Source organism: Euleptes europaea, chromosome 6 (assembly GCF_029931775.1).
Source record: "Euleptes europaea isolate rEulEur1 chromosome 6, rEulEur1.hap1, whole genome shotgun sequence".
Lineage (NCBI taxonomy): Eukaryota > Metazoa > Chordata > Lepidosauria > Squamata > Sphaerodactylidae > Euleptes > Euleptes europaea.
This window is the reverse complement of record NC_079317.1, coordinates 24,549,535-24,573,126: the sequence shown is the minus strand read 5'-3', so window position 1 is coordinate 24,573,126 and position 23,592 is coordinate 24,549,535. Positions and strand designations below refer to the sequence as shown.

The 23,592-nt window shown below is 45.8% G+C and overlaps 1 protein-coding gene across 1 annotated transcript in view; it reads right to left on the bottom strand.

Annotated features, from left to right (window-relative positions):
- Positions 1 to 7,839: 7,839 nt before the first annotated feature.
- The window catches only part of BTBD7 (BTB domain containing 7), a 109,049-nt gene continuing 93,296 nt past the window's right edge, over positions 7,840 to 23,592 (bottom strand). Inside the window, exons 5-11 of the mRNA XM_056851775.1 lie at positions 23,265 to 23,340; positions 21,251 to 21,411; positions 20,642 to 20,785; positions 18,687 to 18,876; positions 14,485 to 14,663; positions 11,946 to 12,377; positions 7,840 to 8,756 (exon numbers count right to left, since the gene is read on the bottom strand). Coding sequence (XP_056707753.1) covers positions 7,941 to 8,756; positions 11,946 to 12,377; positions 14,485 to 14,663; positions 18,687 to 18,876; positions 20,642 to 20,785; positions 21,251 to 21,411; positions 23,265 to 23,340 — 1,998 coding nt within the window. The 3' untranslated portion in view covers positions 7,840 to 7,940. The remainder of the gene's footprint in view (positions 8,757 to 11,945; positions 12,378 to 14,484; positions 14,664 to 18,686; positions 18,877 to 20,641; positions 20,786 to 21,250; positions 21,412 to 23,264; positions 23,341 to 23,592) is intronic.

Below are 23,592 nucleotides of genomic sequence, written 5' to 3'. Positions count from 1 at the left end.
ATATTTTATTACTCAGTTAAAATTCCCTACGCATTTTGCCCAAGGGGCTTCCTCAGGGGAATCTGTTAGTCTTGCAGTGGTTTTGCAAAGAAGAGTGTAAGATCAGCCTATAATCTTCTTTGCAAAACCACTGCAAGACTTAACAGGGTCCCCTGAAGAAGCCCCTTGGGCAAAACGCGTAGGGAATTTTAACTGAGGTAATAAAATATATTTTTAACTTACTTTGCACCATCGACCTTAGCCTTATTTTTCATATCCTGTGACTGATGCGGCCCTTTTATTTCTCCTTGCTAGGATCAAGATTTGACACACGAGTACTTATTCCAGACAATAGTTCCTTGCTGGGAAAAATCACTTCTACTGTATAGTACGGTATACTATCAGTTTTTCTTGCCTGCCCTACAGAATGTGTAAATAAAATTCCTGCTGCAGGCTGGTTCTGTTAGGTTATAGTAAATAATCTTATAGGCTAACTGTAAAATATGAACTTATGATCTTTTTTTGTAGGGAAACTTAACGTGTACTACCAAGAATGTTAACCAGCTTAATCAGATCAGTTTTTAGAAACCTGACCATCTCTTAAGTATGCTAAGCAAAGTAATGTGTGTTTGTTCATGGATCAATGAAATAGTTGCCTAAGCAGGCAGAGCCGGTATATACAATATTTGGGGCTCTCTCAACAGTGGATAAGAGGAGGCACTATGCCGTTAATGTTCCATATTAGTTTAAACTGGTTAAGCAATATAGTGGCCCTATTAACAGCAGTAATGCTGGTGTCACTCTAACACTTGGATGAGGAAGGCTGCATGAACTCACTTGTGAGGAAGAGCATGAGTCTGGAACTTGTTTCTACTTAGCCATACTTGAGAGAGAACCTGCATGTGGTCGTGGTGCTTGCCTGGGTAGGCAAATGTAAATATCATGCAAATACCACTGCATTTATTTTGTGCTTTGGTAAGTGTGGGAGTTATGTGCTCAACAGATTCCCCTCCCTCACACACATCAAACGATTCTGGTCACTTGCATTCTAATTGGTTCAGAATCTTGGATTAAACACCTTATCTGTTCAGCAAGGATACTGGAAGAGTGTATAGCTCAGCCACATTTGTATTAGCAAGAAGTTCAACTCTACATTGCTTGATTTAGAATAACACAGCTTGCCTATAAGAGCAGAACAGAGGAAGGAAAAGCGTTTAAAGTTTGAAAAATAAAAACTTAAGGGCTAGGGGAATGAAGGTGTCGTTTATTTTATGTATGCAACTGGAAGTGGAAACCGCTAGAGTGTGTTACAAACCAATAAAGACTAACTCTGTCATAAAATGTCATTGTTTTAGTCCGTGAAATTTAACTGCATGTATGTGCAAGGGCTTTGCTCAGCTTTGTGCGGTGATAGCTTTGTTTTAATAACATCAAGTTTTATGGTCTCAGTTCTCTCCTTTTTCTTTGTAAAATGCATACTGCTTCCTTAATATAGTTTCTGCTCCCTGTGTTCGGTCATAGATGGGCTGTGTGTGGCCCCCGCTCTGGCAGATCCCCCGACTTTCAAGAGCAACATCAGATGCACTGAAAGGATTTATTGGGGAAGTAAAATCCTGTATTCCGTGCAACACAGAAAATGCTTCAGCTCTCTGAATCCATGTCATGTAACACGTGTTGGTGCACAAATCTTACTAGAATCATGGAGGTAGATATCCTGTTTTTAAACACCCAGTTAGTTTCCCATGATGATAACATACCCACTGAATGAAGAGTTAGTTTTTATATGCCAATTTTCTCTACCTTTTAAGGAACATCAAACTGGCTTACAATCTCCTTCCTTTCCTCTCCCCACAGCAGACACTGTGAGGTAGGTGGTTTTGAGAGCTTGAAGAGAACTGTGACTAGTCCAAGATCACCCAGCTGGCTTCATGTGTAGGAGTGGGGAAACTAACCCGGTTCACCAGATTAGGGTCCGCATTATTACTACAATACAAATCAGGACTTGTAGGTACATTTCCCTTCTGCTTCCTGGAGGGAAGGAGTAGAGCAGCTTGGAGATACAGCTGCTGAGCACTGGCCGTGGTGCTGCGAGGCAGCCCAGTTGGTGACAGGCTCCCTCCCACCACAAATGCTGCCAGATGTTCAACAGCCCCAAGATCAGTTGGTAGCGCTGGGTGGAGGGGGACGGCCAAGGGTGGGTGCCTGGGCCAGACACGGGGGGTGTTCAGTACCTACTGTCTGCAGCCACTCTCTTCTCCTCCTCTTGGTTGCCAGGAGGGGGTGAGGGAAGGTAGCAGCTGGTGCTCCTAAACGTCCTCTTCTCAGGCCACCCTACTAATGACAAAGTGTGGAGGGTGGAGAAAAGCCTGTGGCAGCAGCCTGACCACCAGCAGCACTCGGTGCCTCCTGTTCCCTGCCACCTTGCAGGGGGGTATCTCGTTTCCCCTTCCCCCACTATGTCTTCTTTCCCTGAAAGCCCCCCATAGGCTCCTCCCTTCCCCCACCAACCAACTTTACCCCAATCTATATTATTTGCTTCATTTATTTCCGACCATTCTCCACACTGGGAACCCAAAGCAGCTCGCATTGTTGTCTTCTCCATTTTATTTGAGTTTCCATCTAGATACTAGGAAGAATTTTCTAACAAAGCGGTTCCTTGGTGGAAGACTTCCTCGAGAGGTGGTAAGCGCTCCTTCCCTGGAGGTTTTTAAACAGGCTAGATGGCCATCTGTTAGCAATGCTGTTTCTATGACCTTGGGCATTTTATGGGAGGGAGGGCATCTTGGCCATCTTCTGGGCATGGAGTAGGGGTCACTGGGGTTGTGGGGGAGAGGTACTTGTGAGTTTCCTACATTGTGCAAGGGGTTGGACTAGATGAGCCTGGTGGTCCCTTCCAACTCTATGATTCTATGATCCTCACAATAACTGTGAGGTAGGTTAGGCCGAGTGTGTGTGACCCAAGGGGTAACAGCGAGTTTCCCTGCCTGAATGGTGAATCTGAGCTTGATCCTAGTCTGGAATGCTAAGCACTACACCACACTGGCTTTTATGGGATGGCTGCTGTTGAACGATAGCAAGCAGCCAGTCCTGGGTGTGTCATGCAAGTGGCACGGTGCAGGTCACCTAATGGTTGTTGCCAGACCTGGCCTCAATGAGTCCTTCCTCAAAAGGCCAAAATAGCCCTCAAAAGGGCCCTGCCTTTTACTGACAGAAACCGAGGACTGAAGGCTGGTTGCCTATCAACCCGCACAATGACCACGGGGTGTTCATTTCCTAAAGCTACAGGCCCTGCTTCTATTTCAGATTCTTCTGAAAAGCTGGAGCTTTTCTCAGCTTTGTAGAAAGATCTGACTTGTCTGTTCATAATCCCAGTCTCTAGCTTTAAGTATCCACAGATGGGGCCATGTTGAGAACCGGACATATTGATGCTGAGACTGGAAAGAGAATATCAGTTGCCGCAACACACATGACTTTAATATGGAACTATGTAATACAGTACTGTGTAGATTAACAGGATTTCCTTCAAGTCACGGGGCTTAACAAGATGCAAGTCCTTTTTAGACTAGGAATAATAAGATTGCAGGGCCTGGCAGCTATGCATAGTAATTAAGATATGTTCTAGTCCTCCACAGAAATTTGTTTCTATAATTTAGTATTGTGCAGACAGAAGTAGAACATTAGTATCCCTTGTGGTGACTAAATCAAAACAACTTCTTGTTCATTTTTCTAGACAAGCCATTTATTTGAAATGCCAACTATATGTAGGATAAAGTCAGTGTTAACATGCTTCTCAGCAACAGTAGAAAAATAGAACCAGTGAAAACCTTTTTACAACTGTAATGGTACTCAAAAGAGAAATGTATTGTTTTACAATGTATCACACAAGACTAGAATTCAATTCTAGAGGTACCTAAATAAAAATACTATATTTTCTTAAAAAATTAATATGTACAGTTGAAGCGTAAACAAGTTTTACAAAGTACTGGTTATGCAGGTTGTAGAAAAAACACTTGCATAGGACATGAAGTTGGTTTTAAGAAAATTTCTGAGCCTTTAGCATTGAAGGCACTTGACTTTATACCAGTAACAGCACAAGGACAATGTAACATCATGGACACGTAACACCTTCCAGGAATACAGACAAGCACAGAAATACCAAATTTCTTCTTCAGCTTCACCCGGCATTTCACACACAACCCTTCACCATATAAACATACCATTGTTGGAACAATGCCCACCTGCAGCCATTTCAAAATAAGTTACATAAGGGATGAGGGGGACAAAAAAAACAGGAGAAGGCCAATTAACTTTTTGTTTTAAGGTAGGGGGGAAACAGATCAAAGACAGGAAACGAAACCTGAAACCTACTAAACAGTTACTGAGACAGCTACTGTGACCTTAGGAGATAAGGAAAAATTAAGAAATCGCTCCAATAGTATCTCCTTAGACTTAATTGTAAACACATTGGCCAGGATCCATGTGCACGGAAGCTTTTCGGCTTTCCTCTGGCAGCAGCCCCCCCTCCCCACCTAAGATCAGGGGCCTTTCCCAAGCAGTATCTGCTGTGATAGCCACCCGTGCTGTGGGAAATAATGCAACACACCTCACACATGTGGACAAGGTACTTTGTATGCCCATGCATGCAACAGAGCTCTCTAGATCCTGGTCATGGATTAGGACGAAGAACATATGCCAGACTAGTTTTGGATGAGATTCTGCACAGTCCTGAAGCAAAATTAGCCAAGATTATAGTTTTAAGTTTCCATACTTTTGTTGTATACCAATTGTTCAGTAAGATATTATCTTCTCTTTCAAAGCCACAGCTGTACGGTTACTAAATACTTGGAATTTCCAACCATTTATTCAAAAAGTGCTTCATGAAACAAAGGATTATTATTTCTTTAAGCTGCTAAAAACTGTTCTGTGCATGGAAAATGCCGCCACGCACATGGCCCTGCTGTTGGTTACTGCAGCACTCAGCAGTTGGGATTTGGTTGCTGCTCCGAGTATCCTGCTTTTTGGAGCACAAAGGGGCTGAATAAAGAGAGTCTGATAGAGTCCCCTGTCGAGCAGAATGTGAAAGTTATTTCATTTTATGGCACAAATAATCATGTTTGTTCCTGGGCCAAATCAGACCCCCTAACAACTGTGCCCTTCTGGCTCCAGTGGGTCAGAATGCTTCAGCTACACCTTTTATTTGTATTTTGTTGACAAATGTATAGATCGTTGTCGGTACACGACAAAGCAAAGACACCTTTTTGTAAGGAAGAACACTGGGAATGTGGGATGGCCTCCTGCAAGCATGTCAGTGAAACCCAGGAGTCCTGTCAACGCTTCGCTGATCTAATCAAGCGCAACCTACAGCTTACTGGGGAGAGCGAGAACAAGTGCAGTGATCCAAAGGGGATAAATGTGCTACCAACACATTAGGGGGGGTGGAAATACCAAGGCCTGGATCCTGTGACATCAATTCCCATTTCTCTCTGGCCCCTGTGGAGGCTTTCCTTTGCTGGGGCACGCGCCCAACGTACATTAAACAGCTTCTCACCCAAATTATTCCACAGTAAAAACCAAGTGTAAACTAAATCCCCGCAAATAATCTCAGCCAGTGCTATCGCCACTACTGAGAGGACTCGCACCTCAAACCTATCGTGCCTGCTAGATTACACTAGCAATTTGCGGACGCTTTCCTGGGCTATATGCTTAAGGATACACAAAACGAAACAGCAGAATGTCTAATGTCTAGGCACGGCCTTTTCAGTGAGCACTTGCTTGGAAAAGTGGGTTAAAATTCTCTGCGTGACCATACACAAGGGGAAGGAAGAGCCATAGACCCCGCTCTCTAAAAAACAAAGCCAACCCAATAACCACACCAAACTTCTATACTGTGAAAGAAAGCTAAAACAAAATTTGGAGAAACGATATGCTGAAAGTAATCCGATGGATATAAATTCTCTGACCAAACTTGTTTTTCGTTGTTGTTTTTTAAAAGACCAGTTCACACACAGCCGTGGTCTTGCACTGGAAGCGGATCTGGCAAATGGTCCTGTGTATGGGGTTTAAAACGCACCCTGCCAGCAAGGCTAACAAAAAAACGGTCTTGCAGAGAGTTACATGCAAACTTAACCCACCGAAGCAGCAATCGTGCTGTACTATTCAGCCACCCCCTGGACGTATCCGTGCTTCCCAAAGGCATGGTGTGAGAGACAAGTGCCCACGCAACATACAATTTTGGGCCAAGACTGCCTCTCCCTCCTCCCCTACACAAATGAAACCACAACCCATGTTTCCGTTTCAACAACAAAAACATTCTCTCCCCCCCTTCCCCCCCCCAAAAAGAGAAGAAGCCAGGAAGAAAGGACAAAATGGCTGAAGATGCAGCTCTTTTTTCAGAGCCCACAACAAAAAATGTGTGATTCAACCGTGGAACAAAGTTTACATTTAAACTGTGTCAAGTATTTAAAAACAGTCAGGCTTAAAGGTAAGAATTAGCCTTTAGTTAATTTTCTGACTGAGGTCTTCAGGTGATGGAAGAGCTTTACTAGAGCTGACCAAGGATCAAGTCAGGCCTCTGTTTAAGGGTTACCATGTAGTGGTATCTGAGCTTTTTCTTCGGAGAGAACAGCCACCGTTGGCGTCAATGGACAGCTCTACCTATCAGCCCCAGGACTCAACTCCGTGCCCATAAAGTCAGAGAGTCCCCTGCCGTCTTCGGCAAAAACGCAACGCACATTCAAGAGGAAGATAACGAAGAGTTTAAGTGCTAAAGCCGCTTACAGCTCATGAGGCTACAACAGTTGACTCTTCAATCTGATTTCCGTCCCCAAAGCATGTGGGTTGTGTGGAGGAGCACTGAACAACACCACTAGGACAGAAAGCCCTTGGTTTCTTAAGTAGAGGCAGAGCAGAGAAGGCAGCAAGCGTTCGTTCCTCTTCACGCCTCGGTTGAGAGACGCGGCCCTCGAACGAGCCGAAGCAATTAACACCCATGCGGGATGTTAAGCTGCACCTCCCCACCTCTTTCTGCACTTGGTATGAAACCTTCCCATCTCTGCATATCTTTACCAGAAAGGAAAACTTGAGAAAATACTGTCCATCTGCAGGACTCAAAACCATTCTTAATATATTCTAACCATTTTTATTGTGGTTTATTCAACCACAGGAAGTCAGGAAGTGCTTCTCAAGGTTCCCCCCTCCCCCCAAATAAGGAAGGTTTCACAAAATCTGAAAATGGAGTTGTACTCCTTGCTTCCCACAGAAAATTCCAGCCACAAGCATGAGTTTGAGGGCTTGCTACATCAAGACAGAAGGCCAGCTGCCATGGACTTGGTAAACAAAAGATAAATATTAGGCTGGATTCTTGCATGAGTGGTAAACCAAGAAGGTTTCAGGCTTAACCAGAGTAGTTACTTAGATGTGCTGTTCTTTGGAATTCCTATAGTCATTCAAAAATGAAGACAGACATTCTCACCATCTTATTAGAAAATACATTTCACAGTGTGCAACCCCAATGCACACAGAAAAATGGGAGCTGAAGGATAGATGGATATATAAAAAGTGGGAAGATTGTGAACATAGAGTCCTTTAGAATGAGCCAAAAGTTTTAACGTACTAATACAAAAAAAACAACAAAATTAATGTACAGGTGCAAACAGCTTACTCCCCTTACTTAAAAAAAAAAAAAAATACCAGCTATTTTTCCCCCAAAAAAAGCTTAACAAAATTTGTTCCAACACACAAACCTTGAAGCAGCATTCCAAATAAACCGATAGCATGCCATTTCTAAGGAAGCCAGGTATATACAAAGCAGAGGGTGTGTGGGGGTGAACAAGAAAGGAAAAAAAAAACATCTGATTTTAGCGGCTGGCATTATGCACTTGCCTGACAACGTCAGGCCAAAGGTTGCAAAAGGACTGGGTCGGTCACAATTCTGAGGCACAGAGAAGAAGTGGAAGTGGTTTTCAGAGGGCGGACTTTTTGTACAGGAAGTCTGGTTTGCTGGGAGACCGCCTCCCTCTGCTGACCGCCTCTTCCCTTTCCAAATCTGCGTTTCTCTGTGCTTCGTGATCGAGAGGCTCTGTGTTCGCCAGCCTGCGGCCAGATTGCTCTTCGTGGCTCCCTGAACCGTAGGCAGGCAGAGGAGGCCGGCTGGCAGTCAGGCCGTAGGTCAAGTCCGTCTCCATCTTTGTTCGTCCCCTCGCGTGAGCCGGGCCGTTCCCGATGTTCTCTTGGGCAGCCAACGCCAGGCCCAACCTCTGGGGCGGCTGCTCTAAGACATCGAGGTGTATCGGTTCGCTCTTTTGTCTGTGGGGATGCCCTTCTTGAGAAAGCACGTACTCTCTCCTAGGGTCCTCAAGCTTTTTAGGAGAGAGATGATTAGGCAGGTGGGCGGGCTTTAAGCCGCTGGGTGATGCTTTGTTGTGGCTATACAAATCCGGGCCAAAATAGACAGCTTGGGAAGGTGATGGAGAGTGCCTGCCAGGAGCTGGAGTGGAAGGCCTGCAAGCAGCATTGGAGAAATCATAGAAATCCGGATATTCCTGCGAATTCTCCCTTGTATCCAGCTTCTGCTCGATGGAATGCTTCTTCCGGGAACTGTGCGTGTGCCTCGTCTGAATGCATGAGATGTGCTGGGGTGGTCCTGGTCCAATCTCCAAAACAGGCTGGCTAAGCTCTGTGTCAACAGTGAGCTCCGGCAGCCTCCTGTCCTTGAGAGACATCGTTGACACGCCCATTGCAATGTCTGGCATCAGCTCATTGAGCACAGGCTGTGTACCCTGGGAAAGAGAAGAGAACATCCATTTTACTTGTGCTAATTCCCCTTCTGTTCTAGATATAAACCACCTGGTCGATTACTCTCTCCCCTCCCCCTTCCAGAACTACTGCAGCCTGCAGAAAACCAAGCTTACCACAGGGCCACCATTGAGAGACCGGACCCCTGGCTCCAAAACGTCGTCTGTGTCGCAAATACAAGCATGTTGTAATATTATGACAGGACAGCTGGTCAGAGAGAGATGTCAGTACATGTCAGTTCTAGAGGATCTGGGCTGATGTAAGAGTCTGTAATGGCCTGCAGCAGCAGTGTAAACTTGAAGGAACCAGATATGGCCGGAAAGGGGATGCAATGCTGTGGGTGTAGCAGCAGGTGGCCTGGTGCATATCTGATGTATAATGTGTATATAAGTGTGTAACCTCTAAGGCTCAGTGTTGGTGAGTTAAGGAGGGCTAAGCCGGAGGCTATGTTGGAATGTATTACTGATTGGAAGTGTATGCTGGAGATTTGATGCACTGTAAATAAACTGAGCACTTTTCTAATAGTCAACGTCTGGTGGAGTGTCTTGGGACAACTGACTAAGCACGCTGAAACTCGCAATAGTCTGTCACAATGATCTAGGCTTAATGTAGCCAGACAGGGATTGGGTATTCCTCCAGCTCTGAAAGGAGTTGGCGGCTGATTTTTTAAAAAATATCCTCCACTCAAGGCTTATAATGAACGCACAGGAAGCTGCCTCACACTGAATCAGACCGTCAAGATCGGTATTGTCTACTCAGTCTGGCAGCGGCTCCCCAGGATCTCAGGCAGAGGTCTTCCACATATAACGGAATCAGACCCTTGGTCCATCAAGGTCAGTATTGTTTACTCAGACTGGCAGCTGCTCTCCAGAGTTCTTTCACAGCCAGCAGGCTCACCTAATGGCATTAGGGAGAACAGTTTCCCTAGAAGAAAACTTATTGTACTGAATGGCCTTGCACCTCCTGTAATGTTCTGGATTCACAGTGAATAAGATAAACAGCTAGCAGATTATAAAAGGCTGTGCTGAATTCTGCGATGTGATTTGCATGGCAGAGAAGTTTTTATAAAAGGAGTGTCTTCCAAAAAGGAACAGAGCCTCAGCTCTTCCCACTTTGGCCCAAAACACATCTGACCGTTCATTTAGTGGTCAACTAGCCAGCATTTCCTTGTGCAACGCTGCTGAACATGGTCAACAAGCTTTAATTCACAAAACAAACCCCTGGCCAGTTATTTGAAATAGTCCTGAACAAAGTTACTTGAATGCTTTCCCCCAGTTCAGTTTTGCCTCACTTGACCAAACTTCTAAAGAATTACTCAAGTCGAGCAAGATTTAAACCTTCTGAACCAAAATGATGCATCAGCAGAAAGCCTGCGAAGCATCAAAAGCAAAAAATGCGTGCACACAAACCCCGGCTGCCACAATAAAAGCCCCCTTCAGCTACAGCTGGCTTCTAAACAAGTCATGGTAACTCAACTTTTCCTTCTTACAAGGAGTTAACAGTAGCTGGACTCCAGACCAACCACCACATGCAGCCGCAACTGGCCTTGTCCAAAAAAGGCTTCAATTTACTCAGACGAGAAAACAATATAGATTTGGCAGTAGGAAATGATCCAGACTCGAATGCAGCTTCCTAAACAGTAATTCAAAGGATTTTATGAATAATGGAGAGGAAGTGAATCGGAACTGTTCCCATGAGGATTGCAGAAAAAAGGCAGAGATAATCAACCGGATGAACCACAGTGACCTTTCCAGTGTTCAAGCCAACACCAGGACTTCTGCACAAATGTTCCCAAATCTACCTGGCTAAATACACCAAGAACTAAATTCTTCCTAATTTGTTCCAGGCCAGCTCTCCTGGTTGTCTGCTGCATGTTTTATATAACAGGAGAATAAGCCAGGTTTATTATGGGGCCCAGGTTTTTCCTTACTTTCAAAGCAGCAACTCAGTTGCTTTGGTCCTGACATCAACGCTTTCTGCCTCGAACCGTTTAAGCCACGGAGTTCTCTCCTCTAGGCTGATTTCATCTCTTAACACCACGTCATGAATTATTCAGTTGAACACAATCTGCCTTAAAAGTAAAATCTTGGGACAAAGCCGCAAAGCTTCAACTGCCATCTACGCACTGCTTCCAACAGCTCCAGTAACTGAACACTCAAAAGTGACAGTAAGAGGAAAAATCCACCTCCGCTAAATCCACTTGTGCTGTTCTAGCATTTGTGCCACCCCCCTTGCCCCCCCCCCATACCTCAGAGTCTTGTAAAGCATTAATGGAGAGAAGGAGCTTGTTTGGCTGCCCCTCTAAGAGGCCCTTAGACACACCATTTAAACTATGGATTGCTTCGCATAGGCACACCTGCACACAAGTGTCTGTTCTGTGTAAGAAGAAGAGTTGGTTTTTTATATGCCGACTTTTTCTGCCACTTAAGGAAGAATCAAACCGACTTACAATCACCTTCCCTTCCCCTCCCCACAACAGACACCCTGTGAGGTAGGTGGGGCTGAGAGAGCTGTGACTAGCCCAAGGTCACCCAGCTGGCTTCATGTGCAGGAGTGGGAAAACAAATCCAGTTCACCAGATTAGCCTCCGCCGCTCATGTGGAGGAGAGGGGAATCAAACCCGGTTCTCCAGATCAGACTCTACCGCTCTTAACCACTACACCACGCCACCACACTGAATAAAGAAGTCTCTCACGTTGTTGAGGGTAAGCCTGCTATGTCAAAAAATACACTCATCTGCAAAGCTTGGGCCAAGTTGTTCAGAGGCAGTAAGCCTCCGAGTGCCAGGGATGGGGGGCAAGAGGGGAAGGGCTTTGGCCTCAGTGACCTGATCAGCTTTCCGAGGGCATCCGGTTGGTCGCCGGGTGAAACAGGATAGAGGGACTTGCTGGTCTGACCCAGCGCAACTGCTCTTATGTCGTTATACCCAAGAGAAGCTGGCGTAGCTGTTATACATGACCTCTATGGAATGATGCAGTGCTAAGCCCCCCCTCCCCGGAGAATACTCAATCTGTAATTAGGCCTGCGGCAACCTGCTTTGATATCGTTAAGTGGCAACGTGTTCTTGTAGGTGCTTTGCTTACTGCCCCAGGGAAATGCACCACGACCTCTTACCATTCACAAATGTCATGGAGGCAGGAAGAGGATGTCATGTGGACGTGGAGCACACTTACCGCTTGCTTTTCGGCCGCCATCACAGCTGCCGCCGCCACAGTTTGTCTTCCCAGCCCGGTAGTGTTAGTGCAATCGGGAGGCATGGCTTTCACCCCGGACAAGTAGATGGGCGGGGCCACTTTCGGCGCCGTTCTGGAGTGGAACAAGGAATGGTTGCAGGGGTACGAGAAGGACCGCGAGGGGTGCTGCTGGCTCTGGGCCCGTTGCTTCCACCCGACTTTGAACTGGTTGTGAATCGGAGTGGCTGGCGGATGGTAAGGGGGTGGGGGAGGGGGCAGCGGCGGATGGAAGGCCACAAAAGAGTCGAGCTCTGTAAACAGGGTTTCTGCGGCAGGCGTGCTGTTCACCCGGCATCGCCCCCCTGACTGCCTCAGGGTCAACAGCGGGCTTTCATCGCCAAAATGCTCCTCAGGGAAAAACTTGTGAGGATTCTGCAATGGAAAGACAAAACCGGTAAGCGGTCAAAGAACCCACGTTCACTTCTGCTGCACTGGGGGGGCATCCTCTGCTACGGTCTTCGTCCTCATCGACTGACCCTGCTCTGCCCACGAGTGCCACTTACTTTTTTTTTTATAAAGGCCAAACGTTCAATCAGCGTTTCAGCGACGGAAACGGATTATCGAGGCATTTTAAAAAGCAGTTAAGGCGTTTGCTCGTATCGCTGAAGTCTCAGCGACGCTTCTTTCCTGTCGACAATCAGATACCGGAATGGAAATTATGAACCACAATTATTCTGCAAGCAGAATACACACCCACTTTGTCATCTGAATCTGTCTAAAGTGCCTAGAAGGGTAAAATGTAGATTCTATGGTGGTGTCCTTTTTTTTTTTTTTTTTTGCAGAATGTAACATAAAACTTTACTTAATTAAAAAAAAAGCTTTATGTCACAGGCCACCACTGGGTGGCTCCCTCTATGAAACAAAGTATAATTTTATAAAACACTTCTGGTTGAAGAACATTCCCTCCCCTATTTAGAGCTTTGTGGGGGGGGGGGAATCAGATTAGAAGGGGTTTTTGTTCTTCTTCTCCAAAACCATGCCTCCCTCTTTGGTAAGATTCGGTATTTTACAGTGCCATCCTAAGCAGTATTTCACCCTTCTAAATCCACTGAACTTAATGGGCTTAGAAGGGTGTAAAACTAGGACTGCACTTGTAAGCTCCTTGGAACAGGGACCTCTCCTACTGAACACTGAAAGAGCCATGCACATTGATGGTGGTATTTAAAACTATTGTAAAAGTAACGGGAAGAATATGGAGTTGATACAGGGGAGGGACACAGTTAGGACACTTATGCACGATTTGTCCCAGTGGGCCTTCAGTTCAGAAGTTTTAGAAAGTGGCTATGAATGTCCGAAGCTGTGCTCCACCAGGACAGACCAGGGGTTTATCAGGGTCAGTCCTGCCTACTCTGGCTGTAGCTTTTCAGGATCTCAAGAGGAGGGGGCTTCCACATCACCAGCTACTGAATGCCGGGGACTGAACCTGGGTCCTTCTGCACACAAAGCAGACACTCTACCATTGAGCCACAGCCCCTCCCATACATTATATATTATTCTTTACTTGTATGTTTGGGAGTGAGAGCCAGCGTGGTGTAGTGGTTAAGGTGTCAGACTAGGACCTGGGAAACCCAGGTTCAAATCCCCACTCATGCTTGCTGGGTGACCTTGGGCCAGTCACACGCTCCCAGCCTGGAGAGCCAGCGTGGTGTAGTAAAGAGCGGTGGTTTGGAGCGGCGGAATCTGATCTGGAGAACTGGGTTTGATTTCCCACTCCACATGAGTGGCAGGGGCTAATCTAGTGAACTGGATTTGTTTCCCCACTCCTACACATGAAGTCAGCTGGGTGAACTTGGGCTAGTCACACTCTCTCAGCCCCACCTACCTCAAAGGGTGTCAGTTGTGGGGAGGGGAAGGGAAGGTGATTGTAAGCCCGGTTTGATTCTTCCTTAAGTGGTACAGAAAAATGGCATATAAAAAACCAATTCTTCTTCTTCTGACCCTGGCTAGTATTTGGCAGGAAGACCTCCAAAGAATACCAGGGGCTGTGACGCAGAGGCAGGCAATGGCAAACCACCTCCCAATGTCTCTGGCCTTGAAAACCCCACGGGGTCACCGTAAGTCAGCTGTGACTTGAAGGCCAAATAAAAACAAACGAACAACTTGGGGAACAGGCTTACTTTCACAGTTTAACTCACTAGGAGCATTCAGGACCCAAAAGTGTAAAGCTGTACTGGTAAATTAAATTCCTGCACTTCAGACAGTTACAAAAAAATAAATCTGGCAAGTCTCTCTCTCACTACACATCCTTGCTTGCCTTGGCTGTATCAAAGGCTGCTCTCATGGTCCTCCACAATCCCAGCAATGCTTCCTCTGGCACTTGCTCTAGCAGTATTTAGCATTACCTTCAGAGATGCCTCCACAGGTGTACAAACAATCTCATTCTCAATTATGTTAGAGGGGGGAAGAAATCCAATAAGAGCCAGCCAGCTTGGGGACAGTTAAGTACCGGCAGACGACTTGACAAGTCGGTGTTCCATACCTGCAAGAGCTCTGCAGCGGAATCAGAAAGCCCAAATTCCCTCAGCACACGGATCTGAATCTCAAAACTGACGGTGGCACCTTCTCCGCAGTTGGAAGCGTAAGCCCTTTGCACCTGCTCCGTATGGCGGAGTTCCTGCAGCCGTTTGACCATTTCTTTAACAACCAACAGACGAGGAACTGGGAAAGAAAACAGAATAGACAGAAAACAAGACATGTTAAAATAATAATTCCCTGTGCTTGAGTAATGATGCCAGCGGCCTAAAGAGCCAACGTTCCCCAAGACCCAAATCTGGATTTTTTGAATGCTCCTTAATGCCACCCTAGCCTTTCTGCAAGGGCACAAGTCGGGGAGGGCAGGTGCAGGAACGAGGAAATGCTCTGGGCCCTGCAGAAGTAAAGCAGGGCAGGAGTACCCAACCTTAACTTCCCCTCTCTAGACAATTAGTTACTGACGGGAGGCGGAAAGATCAAACTTTCGGACCCTTTCGGCTCTCGCGGGCAACGTGATGAAGAGGGCAGACCCTTACTTATGAAACCTAGAAGAAGTGGTAACCTATAGGCTTTGCAGGCTCAAAGGATAATGGGAAGCCAGAGCAGACTGGAGGAATCACTGATGTGCTCTTGGAGATTGAAGCCTCCATTTATCAAGGACAGTTGCCCATGGGGTGGATTTCAAAAGCCCAGGTTTTAGGTCACAAAGGCTATATTGGGAAGTTGCTACGTCACCTAGAGTGACCCCCAACTGGAACTGGAGACTTACAGTATCTTTGTAATTTTCCACCCTCCCCTCTTCTTTAAACAAGGAGCAAACAGATTGCATCCAAACAATGACTGGGCTGCTACATGGATTGGTTTAGGGCTACACAGCTCATTCAGAGAGGTTTTTTTTTTAACATTCTTAAAGGGTCTATTATACAGCAGACCCCAAGGTGATTATTACCGAGAAACTAACATACACCTGTATCACTTAGCAAGCTTTCTCCCCGGTGCTTGTCAGAGTTAGGCTGTGGCGCTTAGAACTTCTCGATCGCACATCCAGTACCCTTAAGCCAGGTGTCCCAAGAAATCCAGCGGCAGGAACTTGCTCAAAGATACCTGTGCTATCTGGAAGTCAATTAGTTAAAGTAGGGGGACTCATGGAGAATGCTATTGGTTTCTCCAAGTGGTCCGTCTTATTGTGCCATCTGTAAGTTTGAAACAGACTCCAGCTCAAGGACAAACACTTGATACAATTCGTTTGTTATGTAGAACATAAACTCCAATCATCTCTCTGCGTCAAAAGGAATAACATGCTGTAGAAAGCAGCCTCTCTGCATTCTTCAGAGCTGGCAAACCATCTCCTTTCTTGGCAGAAGTGTGTTCCTGAGGGGCTGGAAGAATATCCAACACCTGCATGCACAATACTACGCTGGCTCTTGATATTGGCAGAGAGGGAAACAACCCCTCAAGTGCGAGCAGCAAAAATCAAGGGTTTGTGTCCTTGGAATTGGTCCAACCTAACAGTTCATTAAAGCCTAGCTGGGAAATAACAGAAGAGGTCACTTAACATTCTGTCTCGTTCTTTGGTGTCTTGATCTATTTCAGCTCCAAACGAAGGCTTATGACGTTCTGGAGCCATTCAGCGCTACCCACCAACCCGATCAGAGAAAATGTATCAGAGAAACCCGAACAGAGAAAATGCAGCTTGTCTTTACACGGCTTCTATTCCACATATTCAACACTGCCACATATTCCTCACTGCCTTTTTGGCATTCTCAGGAGGCCTCTGGGGGAGGGACAACATGGAAAAGGTCTGTCTCTGTCAGAGCCTTCTGCTGGCCCTGTATAGGAGCATGAGTGTTTTTGACCAAGTAGTCTCTTTCTAGCATCCAAGCTACAGTAAGTGACTAAAACCGGACGGCTTTATTTCTTCATGTGAGCCATGAAGTTCTTTGCTGAACTCCTGGTACACAGGGTCATTTTCCTGCCTGTGGCTCCAGTTTTTAGAGTTCTTAGGAGCAACAGGAAGGAGTCCCGCAAAGTGCATCTTCCCCACATTCACTGGGGATATACCCCTCAGAGCAGTGAGCTCCTCTGATATCAACTTATTAGTGGTCCCCGGCCCAAGAAGCGTCTGGCTGTCCTCGGCCAGGGGCTTTTCGGCTCTGGATCCGGCCTGGTGGAAGTCTCTGTCAAATGGGACCCGGGCCCTGTGGGACTGGGCACGGTTCCGCAGGGCTTGCAAGACGGAGATGTTCCACCAGGCCTACGGTTGAGGGCAGTGACGGTTTCATCAGAGCTGGCCTCCCTGTTCCACTCTGGTGCTGTTTTCCACCTTCTCACCTGGCTGGCCTGCCATCCCACACTAGTAGTATTAGAGGCACCATCTAGATATTTGGTTTTAATCTGTTTAAGTGGATTTTATTTTGCTTGGGGAGGGGCCATGGCTCAGTGGTAGAGCATCTGCTTGGCATGCAGAAGGTCCCAGGTTCAATCCCCGGCATCTCCAGTTAAAGGGACTAGGCCAGTAGGCGATGTGAAAGACCTCTGCCTGAGACCCTGCAGAGCCACTGCTGGTCTGAGTAGACAATACTGACTTTGATGGACCAGGGGTCTGATTCAGTATAAGGCTGCTTCATGCGTTCATGTGTACTTTTTATTATAATCGACTACAATATGTATTAATGTATTGTATTTTTAAATTGAATATATTGTTGCTATTATTTATGTGAGCTGCCCTGAGCCCGGCCCTGATCGGGAAAGGGTGGGATAAAAGTCTAATCATTTTTATACTGCTTTTGCACCCTATTAGAGACCCCAAGGCAGCAAACATGGAAACACCTGGACCGTAAAGCAGCATTAAAAATACCATATAGAATAATTCAATCAAAACAAACATAAACATACAACACTGAAACCAGAGATGAAGACCAATAACCATTACTGGGGTGGGGTGGGGTATGCCAAATGAAAAAATAACATCTTCACCTGCAAGCAGAAGACACTGATAGAGACAGACAGACCTCCCATGGGAGGGAGTTCAAATGTTTTGGCACCAACTACGTTTCTCATCTGATTCCCTCTTCTTTCTGAAGCCCAATCCCATACAACACGCTGCCCGGGGGGAGTTTACTAGCCCTCAGCAGTGGATTTTCAGAGGGCGCAGGAGCTGAAGGGAAGGTCTCTTCCTGCAAGCTCCTTCCACTCATGACGGTTTTCTTCCTTTCCACCCATGCAAGAAGCCTTCCCCTGGAGGTGGAGGTTCTGCTGAGACAGGGGTGGCTATCGTTACTGTTTCTTCCTCCATGCTACAGCATGTCTTTACACAGCTTCTATTCCACATATTCAACACTGCCACATATTCCTCACTGCCTTTTTGGCATTCTCAGGAGGCCTCTGGGGGAGGGACAACGTGGAAAAGGTCTGTCTCTGTCAGAGCCTTCTGCTGGCCCTGAGTGTTTTTGAACAAGTAGTCTCTTTCTAGCATCCAAGCTACAGTAAGTGACTAAAACCGGACGGCTTTATTTCTTCATGTGAGCCATGAAGTTCTTTGCAGAACTCCTGGTACACAGGGTCCTTTGCTTTCATTTCCAATAATGTCCCACACCCTTTTATTTTGGTGGCACGTGATGAGAGTAAGTTGAAAGCCATTTTAATCATTGCAGGATGTTAATCAGTATTCTTTTTTTAAAAAATTCTACAATAGTTTTGTTCCGAAATACACATTCTCTGAATGTGAAAAGAATCAGCCACCAACAAATCTTTATAAAAGGAACTAGAAACATACATTTTATGCAACTGTAAGCTTGCTTATTTTGAAAGGATGTTTAGATACAAGAACACATAAAGGATTACGTGCAACGTGTACTTTCCAACCCACTTCTCATCTTAAAACAAACATGACAGAGAACTGTTTTCCCGTAAAAGCCAGAAATAAACTTTAGTTAGGTTGCATGCTTGCAGGGCCAGAACTGCTAACAGGAATCTCTAAGCCTACATTACAAACAGCCAGCAAAGCTCAGCTTCCTTCTTTGGAACCATGAGGGTTGAAAATATTACTTAGAGAAATTTGGATTTCTGGGATTCTACAGAAGATGCCAGGACACCACCCTGCTCAGCGTAATGAAACTGCGTCAAACAGATTCCAGGATTCTTGTAATAAACATCTTTTAACACTGTGAAGAGAAAGCAATTCAATGTGCAGGAAGCTCATACACTTACCTGGGATTTCATTGGCTACAACTGAAGGAGGGCTGGACTGGTTACTGCTCATTTGCTGGTGACTTATCATGTGACAGCACTGAGGAACTGCATTGTTTACCATGTAAAGAGTGTCTGGTACATTGGACATTCTAACCATCCGCAAACGAACCAGGTCCGTCTGTTCCACCATCATCTCATCTAGAACCGACTGGAACAATCAGTGAACACAAAGAGAAGTTACTAAAAGTTTGCTGACACAAGGTTACTAACGTAGGTTGCATAACACAGGTGTTCTTCTCCCTTTTCCAGGCATCAACTACACAAAAAGAACAACTAATTGCCTGCCGCCACCAGATTACGCTATCAAGAGCCCTTGCCACAAATCCTTTGCCACGAAGCTTGCTAGCAATCCTATGCAGTCTAAGACTATCCTATTCAGTCTAAAGCCTTGGAAGGCTTTAAGAGGGGAGTGGACATGCTCATGGAGGAGAGGGGTATTCATGGCTACTAGTAAAAGTGGATACTAGTCATGATGCATACCTATTCTCTCCAGGATCAGAGGAGCATGCCTATTATGTTAGGTGCTGTGGAACACAGGCAGGACAATGCTGCTGCAGTCGTCTTGTTTGGGGGCTTCCTAGAGGCACCTGGTTGGCCACTGTGTGTACGGACTGCTGGACTTGATGGACCCTTGTCCTATCCAGCATGGCCTTTCTTATTACTACTGATTTCAGTGGGCTTAGACTGGGGTAACTCTGCATAGAACTGCCATGTAGGTGACCTTAGGCCCATCCCTTTCTCTCAGCCTAACTCAGGGTTGTTGTGAGAATAAAACGGAGGAGGGGAGAAGTATGCATGCTCGGATCCTGCGAACGAGTTCCACAAGCCACAGACAGTCTCTACTGTGGAGCATGCTTCCTCTCCCTCCAGAAACTTCCATTTGCGCAAGGGCCTATGGCAAAGAAATGACCTTGCACAGAGGGAGAGTTTAGTAGAAGAGGAAGCATTCTCTGTAACAGAAACTGTCTTGGGTGTGTGGGACTCATTCACAGGATCCAAGCCAGAGACTGCTGAAGGCTGTAGAATTTTGCAAAAGATGTTTTAATGTCTGTTTGTGCCAGAAAGAGAAGATGTACACTAGATGCTGGTCCACACATCAAATCACATTTAGCCTGTGCTCATGAACAAACTCTCTGTGGGAAAAGAAAAGAGCACACAGCTTCATCCTCTCTACACAAAGCAGGTTGTGCTTGCTGGATATGTAGCCCCTCCGTTGCTTCCAGGTTTGTTTTTCTGGCTGAAGCTTCTTCGCAAACCACAGGAGCCAGGGCAGTAAGCCCTTTGTTAGAAGACAAACCGGAAGAGAGGGAAGATCAAATAAGCCCTTCATTGTGTGCACAAGAGGCAGGATTACAGACATGGAGAAGGCAGAGCTGAGGCTCTTTTCTGCTGGGAACATCAGCACGGATATATCACAATGAGTCACTGAGCAGGGGTAGGCAATCTCTACTGTGTAAGAAAAATAATGACCATGCCAGACCACTGTGCTTAGCACACAGGGCTGGATCTACACTCAAATCAACCACTCAAGAGACATTCAGAGGTGGTTTCACCATTGCTTGCCTCTGTGTCGAAACCCTGGACTTCCTTGGTGATCTCCCATCCAAATACTGACCAGGGCCAACTTGGCTTAGCTTTCAAGATCTGATGAGATCAGGCTAGCCTGGGCTATCCAGGTCAAGGCCCATTGTCTACAAGCCATGCTAAGTCTATGAATATGTGGGAGAAAGAGGGGAATGCTCAATGCTTTCAGACAGGCATCGGTTCTTATCTGGATAATGTTTAAGCCAGGTCTGGATTTCAAAATCTTGTTAAGATGGAAATGGTTTCACTCTTTAGGACGCCTATCTGAAAACGGAGCTCCTTAATGGGCATCACATTCGTTAACGCAAATACAAAGTCCCTCCTGTTACCTTGGCTTCTTCCACATAGGGCGAGAATAGCCTTGGTCTCACGTATATTCCCGTATTCTTTTGCCGTAGCCACGCATTTGACTTGCCCCCCTCTGCTGTGGGCAACATGTCCGAAGGAGGAGTACTAATGAGGCCTCTTTTCATCTTCGAAGGAAAAAAAGGAGAACCTTTTTGAACACGTCTGGTAATTTGGGGCACAATCCTTCCCTCAAGCTATTTGAAACGGAGGTAGGCAGGCTGGCTGTAAACCCACTGTGAGGCAAAGCAGTACAGCCCGATCCAGTGTCTAGACCAGGTTTTAACTTCTGCATTAGATCTGAAGTTAGCAACTTCAGAAATTAACAAGAGATTCCTACTGTAACCAAATACAGGATGATTTATGCATTTTTAAAAAGGTAAAAGATATGCAATGTTCACAGAATCATAGAGCTGGAAGGTACCACCAGGGTCATCTAGTCCAACCCCCTGCACAATGCAGGAAATTCACACCTATCTCCTCCCCACACCCCTACTCCATGCCCAGAAGATGGCCAAGATGCCCTCCCTCTCATGATCTGCCTAATGTCATAGAAGCAGCATTGTTCTAAGTAAACTGTGGGAGAGACTTACAGAATCAGTCAGCACTTCACTGTTCATGGGCAAAATATGTTCAATGCGTACAAAGGGCAGGAGAGGAGACAGAATCTCTTTGAGCTCTTCGATATCAAGGTCTCGCCTCTTCACACCTCGCTTGTTCACACTGTGAGCTGTGCCACTCAGCAAGTTAGGCTCTGTCAGAAAAATAATTCATTTCATCCACTCATAACAACAACTCTGCATTTCTGCTACAGCAAGGGAGAGATGTCATTAAAAGACTTAAGTATTATTACTGTAAAGCCAGCTTGTCCACCCATGTCTGAAAAAGCCAACACCCATATTCCTCAGAGAAGCATCTATCCCAAATCTATTTATCTGACACATCAATTCTGAAGCCACAAGGAAAGCCTATGATCTAGGGCTGCCTGCGGGAAATTTCTTATCCAGTACCTCCCTAAAAGAAAAGACAGTTTTCTATGATAAAAAATCTACGTCAGGCTTAGAAAAGGACACTGGTATGGGCATGGGGTCAAACATGTCGACAATGTGCTCTACACTGCACCTGTCATGTATGTGGGTTGCATCAATATTAAGTTGCATTGCAAACACATTAATGAACAACCAACCACCTGGCAGTCCCCAACTGAACAGTCAAATTCAAAAACAGCAATTCATGTTAAGTATATTTAACAGCTTGTTAAAGCTTTGGTAGGTGTTATGTCCCTGACCTGGATGGTCCAGACTAGCCCGATCTGTCAGATCTCAGAAGCTAAGCAGGGTCGGCCCCAGTTACTACCTGGATGGGAGACCTCCAAAGAAGTCCTGGGTTGTGACATGGAGGCAGGCAATGGCAAACCACCTCTGTTAGTCTCTTGCCTTGAAACCCTATCGAGTTGCCATAAGTTGGCTGCAACTTGACACCACTTTGCACACACAGGTGTTGTGTTCATCTAGATCAGTGATTCCCAACCTGGGGTACATGTACCCCCAGAGGTACGAATCAGGACATTTAGGGGTACGTGGAAAAAAAATGAATAATGCCAGAAATATACATTTGAAATAATAGCAACTATATTAACTACAAACATTTCAGCAATATGAAGGGTACAATTTATAGAAATGAGCTGCCAAGGGGGTACGCAAATGAAAAAAGGTTGGGAACCACTGATCTAGATGCTTCTAGTGACACCATCAATCACTTTGAAATACAAGCCTTTCAGGACGTGTCACAAAAAATATCCCAGTTTCCCAGTCTTAGGGATGTGCTACTAAAATAGGCTTCCCCATTAATGTGAGTGGAGCAGACAGGCAGTTTCCACAGTCTCCCTCTCTGGGGACACGGAGCACTGTCATGTATGAAGGTGAACGGAGTAGTTTCTTAGGAGCAGAGGAGCCCTGGGTGAACACCGGTGCTCTCCTTTCTGCTAGGAATTTCCAAATCAGGATGACAGAAGGATAGGAACAAGTATGGCACTGATGAACAACCCAACAGCAACATTTGCTTAAACAAAGAAATGCTAAAAAGAACAGCCAGCACAACTCCCATTCAGTACACTGGGGTCACAGTTTAGTGGCAGAGCAGATGGAAAAGGTCTCAAGATCACATGAACACATGAAGCTGCCTTATGCTGAATCAGACCATCAAGGTCCATCAAAGTCTGTATTGTCTACTCAGACTGGCAGCAGCTCTCCAGGGTCTCAGGCAGGGGTCTTTCACATCACCCACTTGCCTAGCCCCTTTAATTGGAGATGCCGGGGATTGAACCTGGGACCTTCTGCATGCCAAGCAGAGGCTCTACCACTGAGCCACGGCCCCTCCCTAGCATCAATCCCTAGCATTCCCAGTTTTTTATTTTTAAACAGTGTCAGGAATAAGAACTAGGAAAGATCTCAGCTTGTAACTCTGCCAGACACAACCAACAATTTTGAGCTAGATGGTGTGTAGAAGGGCAGCTTCCTATGAAGCATATAAATTCACAGTGGAGGATCCTGAAGCAGTTCATTCACTAAAAATCAAAATTAGACATGCCGGTTAAGAAGCACTTACCTCGGTCTGCTATTCTTTTCATCAACTGATGCTCTCCCCATTTAATAAGGTACTTGAGCACATCTTGCTCGCTTGCCTATCGAAGAAACATGCAAGCCAATGACTGAGCATGCTCAGTTTGGGGTAATGCACAATAATCACTGAGCACGCACACAGTTCTCAAATCAACACTAAGTTACAGCTAGTTAAGTTCCCCCAGTGCAAACAGTGTTTAATGTACTGCTCTTGCTCACAGCATCTCAGACCTTCTGAAGCCTGGAAAAACCAGCAGGAAGTCTCAAGATGTTCAATCCTGTCATAGTTTCCCTAAAAAAGACATCCCTGGAGC